Here is a 15,677-nt window from a genome sequence, read left to right on the forward strand (position 1 = left end):
CAGAGAACATTTTAAAAGGGTTTGACAGAAAACAACATAATGGCGTTTCAAAGAATACATTTCAACCCTATTCTGCCCAGTGCAAACAATGAGAGCAAATTACAGCTTTGACAACTCAGTAAGATGTGGAGTTTCAATAATCCTGAGAGAAATTTTCAGTCTGTCCTCAAGAAAGAAGTTTAGCATTTTCCAGATTGGACAAATTTATTAAAAAGGGTTATATTAAAAAAAAATACTGCCTCAAAAATTATACAGTACAATGAGTCAAACATTTGATCTTTATTTTCTTATTCATAAATCCATTTGAAACATACAAATATATAAAAAGATATATATGTAATTTGAACAACTACAAAGAAAACTATACAGTTTAGCTAAAATTTCATATTTTAAGCAATATAATTTTTTTTTAAACAAACGATTTTTCAAGTTGTTTTCAAAAAGGCAGTGTTTGATGAGAGCACAAAGACCCAAATAAGTCTGGATGGAGAGCATGGGTGCCATCATTTAGGTATCACTGTGCCACCAGCGTTTTAAGTTACAATAAGTTGTAAAAACTGACTCGATAACACGCTATATACACTAACACCAAAGAGTTAAGATAAATGATCTGGTTTTTAATGTTATAAATGATCTTCTTCATGCTGTTCACTCTTTCTCAATATCCATTCTCCTTCTGCTTGCTCAAACACCCTCCTCATGGACAGACTTTGTTTACTGGCATCAAATATATAGTTCTTAACCTGTTTTAGAAATACCTCTCAGGCTGAACTAATTTCACTCCGTTAAAATCATTCTACTCCCGTCCTGTCCCTGTTACTGTACCTTAGGTGTTCCCCAGGGCTCTGTCCTGGTGCCCATATTGTTTATTGTCCACATCATAGTCCTCAGCCACATATTCTGGAAGCATCATATACATTTATATTGCTATGCAGATGACACCCAGCTCTATCTCTCAAGCAAGACCACCTCCACTTTCCCACCTTCCTTATTCACTGACACTCTTTCACTGTGACTGTCCCTTAAAATTTTCTCAAATTAAACTCTGATAATTGAAAAAAATTATCTTGATAAACAATCTTCAACAGAGACATTTCATAATTCACATGCTCTGGATGTAATCCTCAACAACACTCTTTCCTTCTGTCATGTCAATAATATTACTTGGTCTGCTTAATTCCACCTTTGTAATATAAACTGCCTCTGCTTCTTAAAATAGCCTTTTTATTTGACCCTTTGTGACTAAAACATCATTTAAAGGGCAGACTGACACCTTAGAATTTCAGCACCCATGCATCTATACTGTAAGCCTGTAGCCTATTCAGGCTATTTTCCTGAAATAACTTCGGATCTGGAGTTCCCGTGCTGTTGGCAGATGTGATGCCAGGTTCGTTCATGTTGAATGCTGAATGCTCCAACCTAGCAATAAATGGAAGGGGTATGTTCAAGATAGATTGTGTGGATACTCAGAAGCATCCAGCTTAACTCAGACACCAAAAGTCACTCTAGGTAAGGTGAAAAGGGTATAGAAAAAACCTTGTCAAGTAGGAGAGCAAAGCTACGGGACTGAACAAAATAATGCTGCAGTTGGGTTTTGGCCACAGGTGGCACTATCACTAGAAAAACCCAAAGTGCCTTGAAATGAAAAGTAGAAGTTTAAAATCAATTAAAAAGGCCAGTATAGAACTATAAAACAGGGTATTGTACACAGGTCAGATGTCTTAGTTACAGTGGGATAACTCCATACTGAACAAAATTAAGGCTGTTACACTCATTAAAAGTCAGGGTATTGGATATTTCCATTGTAATTTAAAAACTTTAAGCCTAACCACCATCTGTACTGAAATGGGCTGGGGAGGAAGCCCAGATGTCAGTCAAAAAGCTGTTACGCTCCCTTGAGTGCATTGGCCTGATTTTTTGCATAATGGTGACTTTTTGGAGCGTAATTGCCTATTATGCTTAAGTACATTGGCAAGAACCTTGAAAAGCTTTAATTTGAAAGAAAGATGCAGCCAAACAAACATTTATAAAATCCTTATCAACATTTATCCCTAGATATTTAATAACGGTGTTTAGGTTGACTCAAAGTAATTACTGTTGTAAAGACATTGTCATTGACATACAAAACAACCCATTTACACATTTATTTGTTTGGAAGCAAAAAAACTCTAACCCAGTCACTGTTGGATTACAGTAATGTATCCATTAGAGAATGGGAAGAATTACCTCAACCTAGCTTCAGAGAAAAGTCGATATGAAAAACAGTTTGAGAATTCTGGTCGTGAGTAACAATAGAACAACTACACATGGCAGCGTATAAAGTGAAAATAAATAAAGGCTAAAAATTTTGCCTTGAGAGATTCCATATGAAACAGATAGACAAAACAATATATGCAAAGCATGAAACTTCTTTCGATTTAGAAGTAAATTGTTCAGTGTTTTCCAAGACACCAACATAGTATTTAAATCAGTACCAAATTACAGAAAAATCCAGTATTATAAGGGCGATTTGAGGTCCTACAAAACCAGAACCACTGGGGACTTTTGATCAAAAGCCATGTCATCGTATACTTTCAATAAAGCAAATTCTCTACTACACTATCAAGGATGTCTTGTAGTACTTCCAAAGATCTAGATAATTTGTCCTTTTTCCATTATCACTCTGTAGTTTTTATCCTTTCCCTAGATTTCCTGATTCCTGATCATCATCTATCCAAGTTTCAATTTTGGGGTTTATAGGTTTAAATCTATTAAGGGTGAGTGATCCTAGAATCTCTTAAACAAAGATGCGTGTAAATAATCAGGACAATCAAAGTGTCCAGTCCATTAAAACCATAGAGCTGTGAGAATATGCAGTAGTGAACTTTCCAGCTGTCGGAGGTGTAACGATGTAGCAGTAACAACCTGGGGTTAATGGGCCAGTTGCTGGTGATGGAGCTTTAAGATGAACGATAATAGAAAAATATCCTGAGACTGCCGTCATAGATATTTTACAAAAAGCAATACAAAACAAACTATGTAGTTACACAGATCTAGCTTGTGAGAAAGGTAATGTTATGATATTGTGGTGGGCAGTGAACAGTATTGCATAGGACAAGATGTATGAGTTCAGGCACTTAAAGTAAAAATGCAAACGAGGAGTAAGGTATAGCAGTCTTCAGTTAAAAATGGTTTATAGCTGGTAGAATTTGCAAATCATTTTACTAGTCCAGTAAAAAAAAAAGGGCAAATATCAAGAAAATAGTGGGATAGGTGGTGCTCTGAAACTTAATGTTTTTACCTAGTCTGAGACACATTTCTGTCAATGAAAGGAAATCCAAGGAGTGAAAACAAAAGGTAATTTAGCATAAATATTTTTGTTAGAGATCTAGAATAAAGAGCCATGTGAATAGAACCACTGTCAGTAAGCTCAGAGCCAAGATCAAGAAGCCAGAGGTTTTCCTGTGCCCTGCATGCAGATCTTAACATGCCAGCAGCAGGGAAAAAGCAATCCTACGAGTCATTCCTCTGTTTATGCAATGTCTTCAGTGGCAGTGATTGTGAGTGGTGCAAGGCGGGATAAACAGACGCTTTTAATAGGAGGATATGTAGTCCGGCTGAGGGGGCAAAGGCTTTTCTTGGCCATAAGAGTGAATAATTCAAAGCTCTCACACCATCACATGTTCTTTTAAAGGCCCAGACAGCCATACAAAATCACAGGACATCAAATTTTTAAAGAACAAAGCAGACAGAATATGAAACAAAAACACAAGAGTCAGAGGTTGGTAACAACCCAAGACACATAGTTAAAACTTAAGTATTGGTTTATGATCATTTCTATTCATGATATTGAATAAAACAGGGATAAAGTAAAGGATTGTACCCCTATATAAAAAAAAATGGATATTGGCTGATTTCATCCTGACAAATGGCGATTCAAAATGTCTCTAGTTACGTATTCATTGCAGAAGAAGTATCTAAGGATGAACAAAGAGCTCTCTCAAGATCATGGGGAAAACTTCTGAATTGTTCACTAAGCACCATGGAGGCAATGATTTGATAGTGGAAAGATCAATTCACATAGACCAGATATGAACTGGTGCTTCTCCCAGCATATCTGATAGAGTAGTCAAAAGAAAAATCAAAGAGATGTATAGCCAAGGATAGCTTCAAGAAGATATTGAATTAGCAGGTGGAGTTTGTTAAAGGTAAATAATACGTAACACAATCTGCTGAGATATTAGAAAACTTGTTTCAGAGAAAACAAAAATAACCCTGCTAAAACGGCCCAGCCAATCTGCTGAGCTCAATTCTATCTAACATTTATGAGGGAACTAAAGCTGCAGGTTTCAGAGGAAGAACAGTACAGAATTTTAGGCAGTTTCCTTTTAGGACACTTTTGGAAGTTGTCATGATAAAAAAAGCTTTTTTTTTTTGGAAGGAAATTATTTCCGTTAACACTTATTTGGTATTTTGTAATTGTCGATTAATTTACATCTGGTGTTTACAGTAATTTGATTCAACCTGGTCTTGCTAGAAATCTCTTCTGCTGATTTTTGGTTTTTCTAGGTCTTGATACATTTGTTACAAATACAGTACTGTGTTACACGCATTGTCAGTTGTGGAAAAATAGATGAAAACATCTTGAAATTATGTCATATTTTTAAAGACACATTTCCATTTTGATCTGTATTTTTTTTTCTACATTTGATATCATGGGATCTTTTGTGATCTCACTGCAAGGGAGCTTGAAAAGTAATTTGCTTGAGATCCCTATACGAGATCCCTATACGCATAACGGTTTATTAAATTTGACCAAAAACAAGGATATTCACTCAGCTCGTGACTGCCACCCTACAGCAGCCACATCAGCTCAGTAATACCCCCTGTTCTTGATTGAATCCTGCAGCGTTTGTTATCATGTTACACAGAAGCAGCAGCAGTGTGTAGCACAGCATGCTGCTACCGTTTGGCACGTTGCTTGGGAGGAGGGAGCAAAAGCAGCAACAGTGTTTGATGAAGTGCTGTTTGTGCTGAGCGTACAAATAGATAGGAGGCTGGAGCTCGGGCTACCAGATGCCAAGACAAACTCACAGCCTGTGTTTGTTGTGCAAGTAAACTTGGGGTTCCTCAATGAACACTGATTGATTACACAACCTTAATGTATTTTTCTAAAACCAATATAACCGTCGGAGTAAAGACATTTATGAAACACAAACTGCATTTTAGTAAAAATTTCATTTGCTTTTTAAAGATGTGAGACAGAAAGTCCATATATTGCTTGTTTTTATAGAGCACCTTTCATACAGCAGAGTGTGACACAGATGTTATTAGGTTCTGTTGGAATGTTAAACACATAATAGTCATTAAGCATCACAATCAAAAACAAAATATTTCTTTCAAAAACATTTCTGCTCTGTTTCCCATTTGGTCTCAATGTGTCAGATTTGTTCATGTAGAGCCAGTACTTTTAAAAAACACAGCATAATTCGGGGTTTTGGTGCGGTCTACTGTTCTCAAACATCCACATATGTAACATAACTAAGTTGATTTAAGGCAGCAAAACAGATATGACATGTGATTATTTTCGGCTCTCTGTGGGGTTTAATATAGAGGTGTGAATGGAGCTTTTTATTTACAATTTACCTACAGAAGGAGAAATCTGCAGATCTTAAGTGGTCTGCTATCAGATTTCAAAACAAAAAGAAGGGAGATTGTTTAATTTTGTGACAGTGCAGTGGCGCCAGTGGCCCTCACAGAGCGGATAAACTGAAAAACTTAGAAACAAACACAACTATTTCAGTAAATAATCAGGGTATGCTTCTTTTTTTCAGAAATGTCACTGACATAGAACTATCACTGATAAAACTATTGAACTGCTGCTGACAGTAATTTGTTAATGATGCCATAAATCCAAAATATTTAAGTAAACAAAATCAGTCTTGTGGTGTGGTAACTGTGTAAGATGTATCACTATTGCCAGGCTGGTTTGTTTACAGCGTCTGCTGAGTAAATTCTGATGTGGAGGAACCAATACTTTAAGATGAGGAAAAGTCTTTTCACAAAACAGACCGCATCATCTTTTAATTATCCATTTCTTAGGTGCCTGATCAACCAAACTGTTCAACAATTAATTTAGGCTTAGCTTGGTAAAGAACAGTGCACATCTGGACAAACAGATCTGGTGCCCTTTCTTGAATATGCTTGATACAATATAACCATGTGGAGATAACAGTTTTACTAAAGGTACTGCTCTTCTCTCCACTTCACACAGGTTGGCTGTGTCTTCTTTAGGCAACAGTTATACTTGTGTTTGTATTTTTATTTATTTGTTCTACTCTCTTTGCCTTTTCTTCAGTTAACTTACAACCACAGTGCCTGATTAGTTTGGGCATCAAAAGCCTGACCCAGTTTAAAGAGTCTGCAAGACCTGCAGGGCTTTTTACTGTTGACAAAAATGCTTTCTGGGGAAAGAAAATAACCTTTTTTTTTTTTTCAATAAACTTAAATAAATGTTTCACCGTGGGTAGTTGCATAAAGTTCTGCCCTATTTGTGATAGCTATAATTCAGGCTTGGTTGGAATAAAATACATTAAAATATAAAACTTCTTAAGGCCAACTGCAGATTCCCACTTCATATATAAGCCATTTTAACCATTTTATTTGCGTGTATTTGTTGAAAGTTACTGACTTAGCAAAAATATTTAAACCTTGATTTCACAAACTGATGGAACATAATATAACTTTTAAGAAATTATTAGATACTTTAATATTTTTGCTATAAATGTGTTTTTTTTATTTCATAAATGTTGTAAGGGGGACATTTTGTAGTCCAACACTCTCTATATTTTCCATTTCCACGATTACAACAATCATGTTTAAACTCATGTTTCATTTTGTTCATTGAGTTAACTCCGTCAGTCATTAGTCAGAAATAATGATGCTCTTTTTGGCTTGATCACCTCATGTGCATCTCAGCTGTGTGATCATGTAGGCTTCTTGAATGCAATGCTGGCAGCATGGGGGCGTTGGTTATGTGAGAGGTGGACACAAATGAGAGCTGACAGCCGCTGCAAGCCCAAGGGGAGCAGAAAGCAGTGGGCAGGGAACCATAAGCTACTCTCTGGCTTTGCACTTTGTTTCCTACTCAGACATCCACCTTGAAGACCTCACTCCTTCTCGCTTGGTTGGCTACAAAAGGCTCAGGGCAGCTTAAGGGGAGATTTGAGGGGGATAGCGATGAGAAAACATAACTAATCCTTAAACTGAGAAGAGTAATCTGGAAGGGAAGATTTACTGCAAAGGAAATAACTTTTTACAATGCAATCAGAAAAAGTGACCTTCCTTTTAGAGCCGTTGTACTGGTGAAACTCATTTTTTGTGTTCAATGAGGGTTAAGATGTCCCTCAGCATGACAGTAAGAAAACACTCTTCCTCCTTCAAGGTAGGTAAGAGATTATTACACGTTGCTTCCCTACAAGCATTTGGATTAAAAAGCCACCTTATGACTGCAGCCCAGCCCACAGAAAACAATCTGAAGTGTTGCAACTGATCCTTGGAGCTCCCATTGATTTCTGTTGATCACAATCTTATTTGGCAATTTAAATGCTAATGATACTTTTAATTGCAAGATGGGATAAATGTAATTTGATCTTTAGGAGGCAATTACTTTCATGCTTTGTCTGCCACCGATCTTTGCAGAAGGCAGACAACAATTGTTCTGCAAAACTCAGCTTTTCTTCTTTGTTTGCAAGAGAAGAAAGAGAAAAAAATGAAAGAAGCAAAGTTTGTTTTTTGTTCTTTGACAAGTTTATCAAAAAATATTCTTTTTGTTGAGAAGAGGGAGTAGTTTAGCTTTCAAAACACATTTACTTTTCAATCATACACATCCACTCAATTTCAATATGTTTCAACAGAAGACACTGTACAAATACGTACTCTTCTATACAATATACTGTACTATGGATATTATGGTGGTTACCCTAGACATTTTTACTGCATTTATCACATTCTAGACAGAAAAACAAAGCACCATTTTATTTACTGATATTAAGAATTAAACATAGTAATTGACACCCAGTAAATTAACAGTCCATGTTCAAAGACTTACATGAGAGGCAATCCTACTTTGGTTACAGCTTAAAGCAATAGGGTGTGCAACGATAAAACTTTATTTAACACATTAGAAAGTCCCCACATATCAAAATAATCATCTCACATATCAAAGGGTTTCTAAGAACAAGTTATGTTTCTTTGATTTACTTCAAAGAATCATCTTTTTTAAAGGTGCAACTACAGCAGACAGTGATTGTCCATCAGTGAGTTCAGATGCCCTCCAAAATATTTATGATTTATTAACGTGGTTTGGACGATCTTTATACCCCCGTCACACTATTTCATATCTGCATCATATTTAAAAATTGATTTGGATATGTTCGCTGCCTTCAGTGATAATGCTCAATCCTTTAGATAAATAGAAGATGAATAGAAGAAATCTGATTGGGGACAATGGCTGTGAAGTCATGCAATGACAATTTAGGACCATTTTATTGTGCGGAGGACTGTTGAAAGGGTGAATGGTGGCAGAATTGTAACGGAACTGTCACACCTTGACGATTTAGCCAGCGTATGACGACGTCCCAGAATCTTCTAAAATGCTGGCATACGCTGAACTTTGGATGTATTTTTCAAATTTGGGCGTATACATAGAGTATTCATCACGAGTCCAGAACGTATGTACAATGACAGCCTAATTTATGCACAGCACAAAGCAGCGTAATGCCCATGATATGTCCCAAGCCAGTGTCCCAAACCAAACGCTATACCAAAACGCTGCCAATACGCCATTTCACAGTCACTGTACATTAGAAACACCTTAAGTGGTCGTCTGGAAAACATCAAATATACCTGCATACGTCGATATACGTTGGAGATAAGTTATTCCAAAATTATGCACGAGTTACTCATAGGTTTTGGACAAGCTAGACACCAAGACTTATAAGTAACGTACAATTAACGTGTCTCAACGATCACACAGCTTACCTGTAACTTATGGCCCATGTATGAGCATACGCTGGCGTACTTGCCGTAGGTCGAGGTGTGCCATAACTTATACAAAACTTAGCTATAAATTATCCAACAGTCACCATCATTTTTGTAAAACTTTTCATATGTCGGCATTAGGGTTGTAAATAACAATCGTTTTGTATCGATGCATCGATCCAACAGCCGACGATCCGATGCATCAACACGTCCGCAAGAGTATCAATTCATGTTTTGTTTTTTTCCTCCGCTCTATTTTTATCCATTTGCTCCTGGGCGTAATTCTACCTCCCGTGCTGCGGTGGCGCTAAACCTATTTTGCCCTCCTACCTCGCTTCCTGGTTATACTGCTGCAGCAGTGTGTTGCAGTAAGCTTGACACAGACATTTTTAAATTATGCTCAATATTGAAGCGCGGTCTGTGCTACACACTGTGGGTCTAGATACGGCCGAGGCGGCAAGGAAATGGGGGCGAGTTTAGTCCGACGACTGAGGGACTAAAGGGCCAAAAAGAGCGGAGATCCAGGTGGAAAAAGGGTCCCAGCGTTCTCGTGCACCTCACTCTTCTAGTAGGTCAAAATTCACGAGTTGTTTTCCGCAATTTCGGTCATAAAAACAAAACTAGCTGGCCTCTCCGGCACTGTTTGCGGTCAGCTACAATTTGGGTGAGGTGCAGCGGAGCATCTCACAAGGGGGCGGGGACGTCTGGAGCCGAGGTATTGCATTGAACTCATTGCACTGATTATGTGCAGTATTTTTGCAGTATTTTTTGATGCAACTTTTCTACTTCTGTTATTTGCTGTTGTTTCTAAAAAAAAATATGCATAACGATATTATAGCTTTCATTGATTTACTTCAAACTTGAAACTTTGTTTAGCCTGTAAAAAAAAATTAACCGATTAATCGATTAATCGAATCGAATCGAATCGTATCGTGGTGTATTCTTGAGTATCGAAAATAATCGAATCGTTGGGTCAGGAAATCGATACTAAATTGAATCGCCATGATGGATGTGATTTACACCCCTAGTCGGCATACGCTGGCTTAATCATCAAGGTGCGACAGTGTCTTTAGCAAGGTTGCCGTTACCCTGTAAGAATCAGGCCGGTCTGGGAAATAGACTCCGGTCAGGATGAATCCATCTATCTTTACAATGCCTCTAACAATCTATGATATGTGGCCTCTTTGGCACTTTAACTCTTGTCAGGTGTGGATATCGATTACAGTTAAACTTCATCAAAGAGCCTGAATACATCAAAGACAGGAGAAAATGAGAATTGGTGATGCATGGAATATAAGAGTTATACTGCATCCTAAACTCTCTTTTGCTTCATTAGATATTGAAAAAAAATTATAGGGAAGTGGTGATATATAATTGATATATTCTACTGAGATTAACTTCATGGCTAAATGTAAGTTCCTCTGTCCTCATGTAGCATGAAGAAAGAGTAGGCAAAATGTATGCCAAGATATGTGGCAATATAGGAAACAGTGTGACAGCAGGTCTATGATTAAACTGCACTCTTATATAGGTGACATTATGTTGGAAGTTGACATCAATGTAGTTAATACCAGAGACCACAACAATTAGAACCCAAGCTGTACATCATTTTTTCCACATCTATAATTGACCATGCTTTCAGCATTTTGGAGGTCATACATCAAGCCCTGGCAAAACATAGAGCGATGAACACATTATTGGGAGAACATCGCCTTTGACAGTGCCCATCTATTTTGATAATCAGTTGACTATTGTGCCAGTGTAGCCTCTAAAAGGAGCCTGGTGATTTATTAGGATTGACCAATTTTGAGTCACAACATGTGCTGCTTTGTGAGGGCAAACAGAGGCGTGACTGGTGGTGCAGTCAGGCATGTTATCAAATGCCCAAGCTTGATTAACAGCTCATCAACATGCAGAATTAAACAGTCTGGATAAACACTTCCCATTTACCCTGACATTACACTCTCACATAAAACTATGAATCTCTTCGCAATGATCCTCTGTAGTTAAAGCAATGTTACACATTCCCATCCTGCATCTTATCACTATTTATCTCATTAGATATTTCATCAAAAAGAAGTGAAAAGTTTTCTAATAAGACACTAAACATGATTGACAACAATTTAGAGAAAATATACATATAGCTTTTCACCACATTTCACTACATGAAGCATTCCATGCCACACAAGTGAGACACAACAACAGCCACAGTATGGACAAAATGATAAATCTTGTCATGCATATTTGATAGGAATCATGCACACAAAAAAGGAGAAAAGAGCAACAGGTATAGGAAAAAGGTGAGACAAGGCGGACTGTTGAAGATAATACAAAAAGCTTCTATGGCCTTAAAGAGACAGATCAGATTTTTTTGCTGGGAGGTTGCATGAGGGTAATTTTGAAAACACTTCTCAAATTATGTGGAAAAATGACATATCACAATAAGTTTATGGAATTGTGGATGCTAATAGCTGGTGAGCCAGACCAAAGTTTAGCTGATTTCAGCAATTTAAAACAGCTCAGACTACAAATGTTAAGTACCAAATGAAAAGAGCATGCAGCTTGTTATTATTATTATCGTTGATTATTATCAACAGCATTTCTGTCTAATTGTTTTGTTTTTAATGTTTTTGTTTTGACGTTGTTCCTTGTCATTTTTGCACATCCTGTTTTTGTTTCTTAAGTGTATTGTCCTCATTGCTTATGAACCGATTTTAGGCACTGAATATAAGTCTATTTTAAACCTGTAATGCATCGATTTATCTAAACAGAGATGATGCTTTTGCTTTCAGTGAAATGTTAAATTAAATATATGTTTTTATCTGTAATATAGTCCACAAAGGTAACATGAATTTAAGGCAAGATTCCAATTAGTAGCATTAAGCCCAACTGCCATTCTAATCCCAGCAAAGTCGAATATTGTATTATTGCAGACTTTGCTAAAACAGGGCTTGGGATTCCAACAGCAAAGTATGTTTAAGTACAAATATAGCTGTTACACTTTCACAGTATTTCAATGAACGCATGTTACTCTCACATCACAACATGATGTAGCAGCGACTCTGGTGTCAAGATGGCAGGAAAATTATATTAATGCATTCCTCTGAATGTGCAGAATATCTGTTATATAGCACCTCAATAGCTAACTTGAAAAATATTCTTTAATGATTTAATATCATGTGGTTTCATTACATTTTAGTCTCTTGTAAAAAAGTCAAAGCTTAAATTTGGTTTGTATACCACTGCATCCTACAGGAGTTTGATAAAATCTGTTTTACTTATTTTAAATGCTAAAATCAGCTATCTAGTCCGTCTTAACACTCAAAAAAATCTCTTTACTTTTCTGTGCAATTACTATGATATGTAATGTTTCCAAAATAAGTAAGGGGATTGTTGCCAATAGTGATGTCACAGAGCATTATAAAATAAAAAACACAAACTATCCCTTTATAGATTTAACTTTGATTAAGAATTTTAATTGTACTTCACAATCTCCACTTATCCTGCTTGTTCCTATTCAGCCCCCTGAATCTGATTAAGTGGAGCTGGACGCTTCATCTTTCTAATTTTGATGAGGTTTAATTAATCTTGGAGCTGCTTTTCATCAAGCTTAATTTTCTTGCATGATTGTTTATCAGAAATAATTACTGTTATATCGTGGCACTGGCTATTTACTCATGTGTTCTGTTTTTTCCTGCATCAATTGTAGATGTATGAGTTCAGGAGACTTTCTAGTAGCATCAAAACAACTCTCTTTTTAACACATCAAGTCCAGTGTTTCTGAGTCATGATTGATGAAAATTTGCAGCTTTCAGCGCTCACAATGGCGTGCTCAAATATGTAACTTGCAGGCCGCCGTTACATGCAGGCAACAGAATAGAGGATCCAGGAGGGCAGGGGTCAGCAGGGGACAGACAGGGGTCAGTTGCCTCTACTTTCCTTGTAGGGGACTCTGGCTTCTCTGGAGCCTGTGTCACACAACTATCAGCAACAGCAGCAACAGCAATGCTGAGGGAGTGGAGTGGGAAACAAAGAGCAGTTACTTCAGTGTCAGAGTGAGAAAGAAAGATAGATTAGCAAGGAGGGAGAAAGAGACAGAAAGCAATGGGGGCGGTAAGAGTCTGTGTGATTCATCTCTCTTGAAAAAAGGAGCTGCTGAGAGGTAGAGAAGTGGGGTTTCTGGGTCATTATGGGTTCAAAGTTGGACATGCAACTTTTTTGGTCTCCACAGGTGGAAACGAAAAAAGTTTGCAAGGTGGTTAATGACTGTTAGAATGGCTTCTGATATCCTCCACAATTTCTTCTTGCAAGCTCATAACCTGAAACGGTCAATTTTCACTCTTTCTTCTGACATCAAAGTAATATTTGAGGAAACTAAGTTTCCATCAAGAAAATGCACTTCATACTCAAGTGCATCATGTAAAACCTGGCAACCTCTAACCCATCAGTCATGACTGAGCATTTCTTTCTTTCTTCAGCTAGCTGTTCCCAGGGTTTACAAACTTTGAGATAACAGAAAAGGTTGATTTAGATTTTTGCAGCTCTGTTGCTCTTTGGTCTCTCTGCTGCACCCAGTGGACTGTTTTCCTCCCCCCTGTGGATGGGCAGCAGCTGGCATTGTTATAAACTGTCTTGGAACCTCAGTTTGCAGGCACAACAAAATTACCTAGCTGGTTGGAGGTTGAGTTGCACAGGTAAACAAAAGTGGTGCTTCAATTTGCCTTCAACAGCAACTTCAAACGAGAATATGATGCTTCTATGAAAATATATGTATTTTTATTCCTTCCCTCTATAAAATGTTCAGCTTTACAAAATGGCATTGAAATGGGAAATTCATCATGGTTATGCAAGCAGCATACCCCCCAGACTAGCAATATTCATTAAAAATGTTAAGATATAAGCTTATTTTGTGGTAATTTCATAACAAGTCAATTGTAACTACCTCTTTTAAGAAGAGACTGCAGAGTAGTTTCTTGCAATCAGTCCTGATTAAAACAATGGTGTTTCGGGCCCATATTATAATCAGGAAGCTACTTAGTAGATATGATCATTGATTCTATCTGCTCTTGAAAATGAAGATGAATTTCTCCCCTTGTTTTATTACATTATGTGCTACCCTGAACTGTTATGGAAATTAGATTAGCGACTCATAGAGTAAATGAGAAAAAGGTGGCAAAACAGATTTGAAGCATTTTCTTTGGTCTAAAAATTGCTCTGCTGGAAAGGATATTTTCTCTTTTAGACTGACAGGAGTGCCCACATAATCTTGCAACCTGTCCAGCCCCCCATCCCCTGCCAAATTCTCTGGTACTAGATTTGGTACTCACAGGTCATTATCTGTCTCAGTGCGAGTCTTCTGCTGCCGCCGATGGACCATGAAAACAGTAACAGCCACACCAATGATGAGTCCAATGGCAACAACACCTCCAAGGATCCCGATAACACCACCTGGGGGACCCTGAGGCATTGGCTTCTCTGCACACAAGAAAAGAAATGACAGTGTCAGACTGGGTGTTCTTTGAGTAATTGATGGTGCTACTGTATGTTGTACTCGGCAGGAAAAAATAAAAAAAACAGTAGAAAGGAAAACTGACAGCAAGAAGAAAGGAGTTTGTTTCGCTTCACATACTGTACTTTGAACTATACAACACTCATTCATTTTACAAACACAAACTTCAAATATTTCAAATAAGCTGTATTCTTTGTGGAGCAAAAATATATAAAAAAAGATGCCTGTGCAAGTGTTGTGTTTAATCTACAAAGACTACATGTGCAATAGATAACCTGAAAACCCCTTCAGTTATGCCTTATTTGAAATCATTTTGTATTTATCTGGCAGTTTCAGAGTGACTGCTAAAAAAGAGGAAATATAAGCAATGGAGTTGGAGGTTATTATGATCACCATAACTTATAAAATAATAACAGAAAATGACAACAATAATAATACTTATGTATAATGGCCTTTACAAATAAGTATCTAAAACTGTGACAAACAAAATAAAAAAAATAAAAAATAAATCATAAAGATTAAATATCAAAAATTGACATACTTAAACTTCAACCAATATTATTCTCTTACCACTTACACTTAGTCTAAACCCAGCGGGATTTACCTCTACTAACTCTTTACAACAACTGCTTGACCCAAAATATTGTAAAGGTAGGCCCATCATAACATCACTTAATTTATATAAATTTTTTATTAGTTTTTTTTTTTTATTAACTTTTATTAGAGCCTGTAAATTTATAAAAGGAGAAAATCGAAATCCTTCAGGCCAGAAATTAGAGATGAAGTCTTCAGGATGATGCAAGTGTTTTGTTTATAAATAATTTGTAGGATGTGTTATGGTGTCTTTTTTCAATTTCATATTTATATTTGTATATCCATGTCTTATGATTTTGTGTAGTTATAATATGAATTCCATGTATTTACACTCAACAAAAATATACACAAAAATATACGCAACACGTTTGCTTTTGCTACCATTTTTTATGAGGTAAACTTAGACAATATCACCATTTCCCTCAAGTTTTGTTCATAATCTAGTCTCAATGTGTGATAGTGAGCACTTCTTCTTTGCTCAGATAATCCATCTGTAACACATAAACTATCTGTACAAAAGGAAAAAAATAAATAAAAAAAGACAAAAACGTAG

General features: G+C 36.8%; 1 protein-coding gene across 5 annotated transcripts in view; it reads right to left on the minus strand.

The window, feature by feature from the left end:
* The window catches only part of nectin1b (nectin cell adhesion molecule 1b), a 263,397-nt gene that overhangs the window by 72,908 nt on the left and 174,812 nt on the right, over window positions 1-15,677 (minus strand). For 4 of the 5 annotated variants that reach the window (XM_038282818.1, XM_038282819.1, XM_038282822.1 and 1 more), the window contains exons 6-7: window positions 14,349-14,496; window positions 12,961-13,029 (exon numbers count right to left, since the gene is read on the minus strand). In XM_038282818.1, the coding sequence (XP_038138746.1) occupies window positions 12,961-13,029; window positions 14,349-14,496 (217 nt within the window). The remainder of the gene's footprint in view (window positions 1-12,960; window positions 13,030-14,348; window positions 14,497-15,677) is intronic. The other variant, XM_038282820.1, reaches the window with a different exon arrangement.

The sequence above is a fragment of the Cyprinodon tularosa genome, unplaced genomic scaffold (assembly GCF_016077235.1).
Source record: "Cyprinodon tularosa strain WSP-4 unplaced genomic scaffold, ASM1607723v1 ctg188, whole genome shotgun sequence".
Lineage (NCBI taxonomy): Eukaryota > Metazoa > Chordata > Actinopteri > Cyprinodontiformes > Cyprinodontidae > Cyprinodon > Cyprinodon tularosa.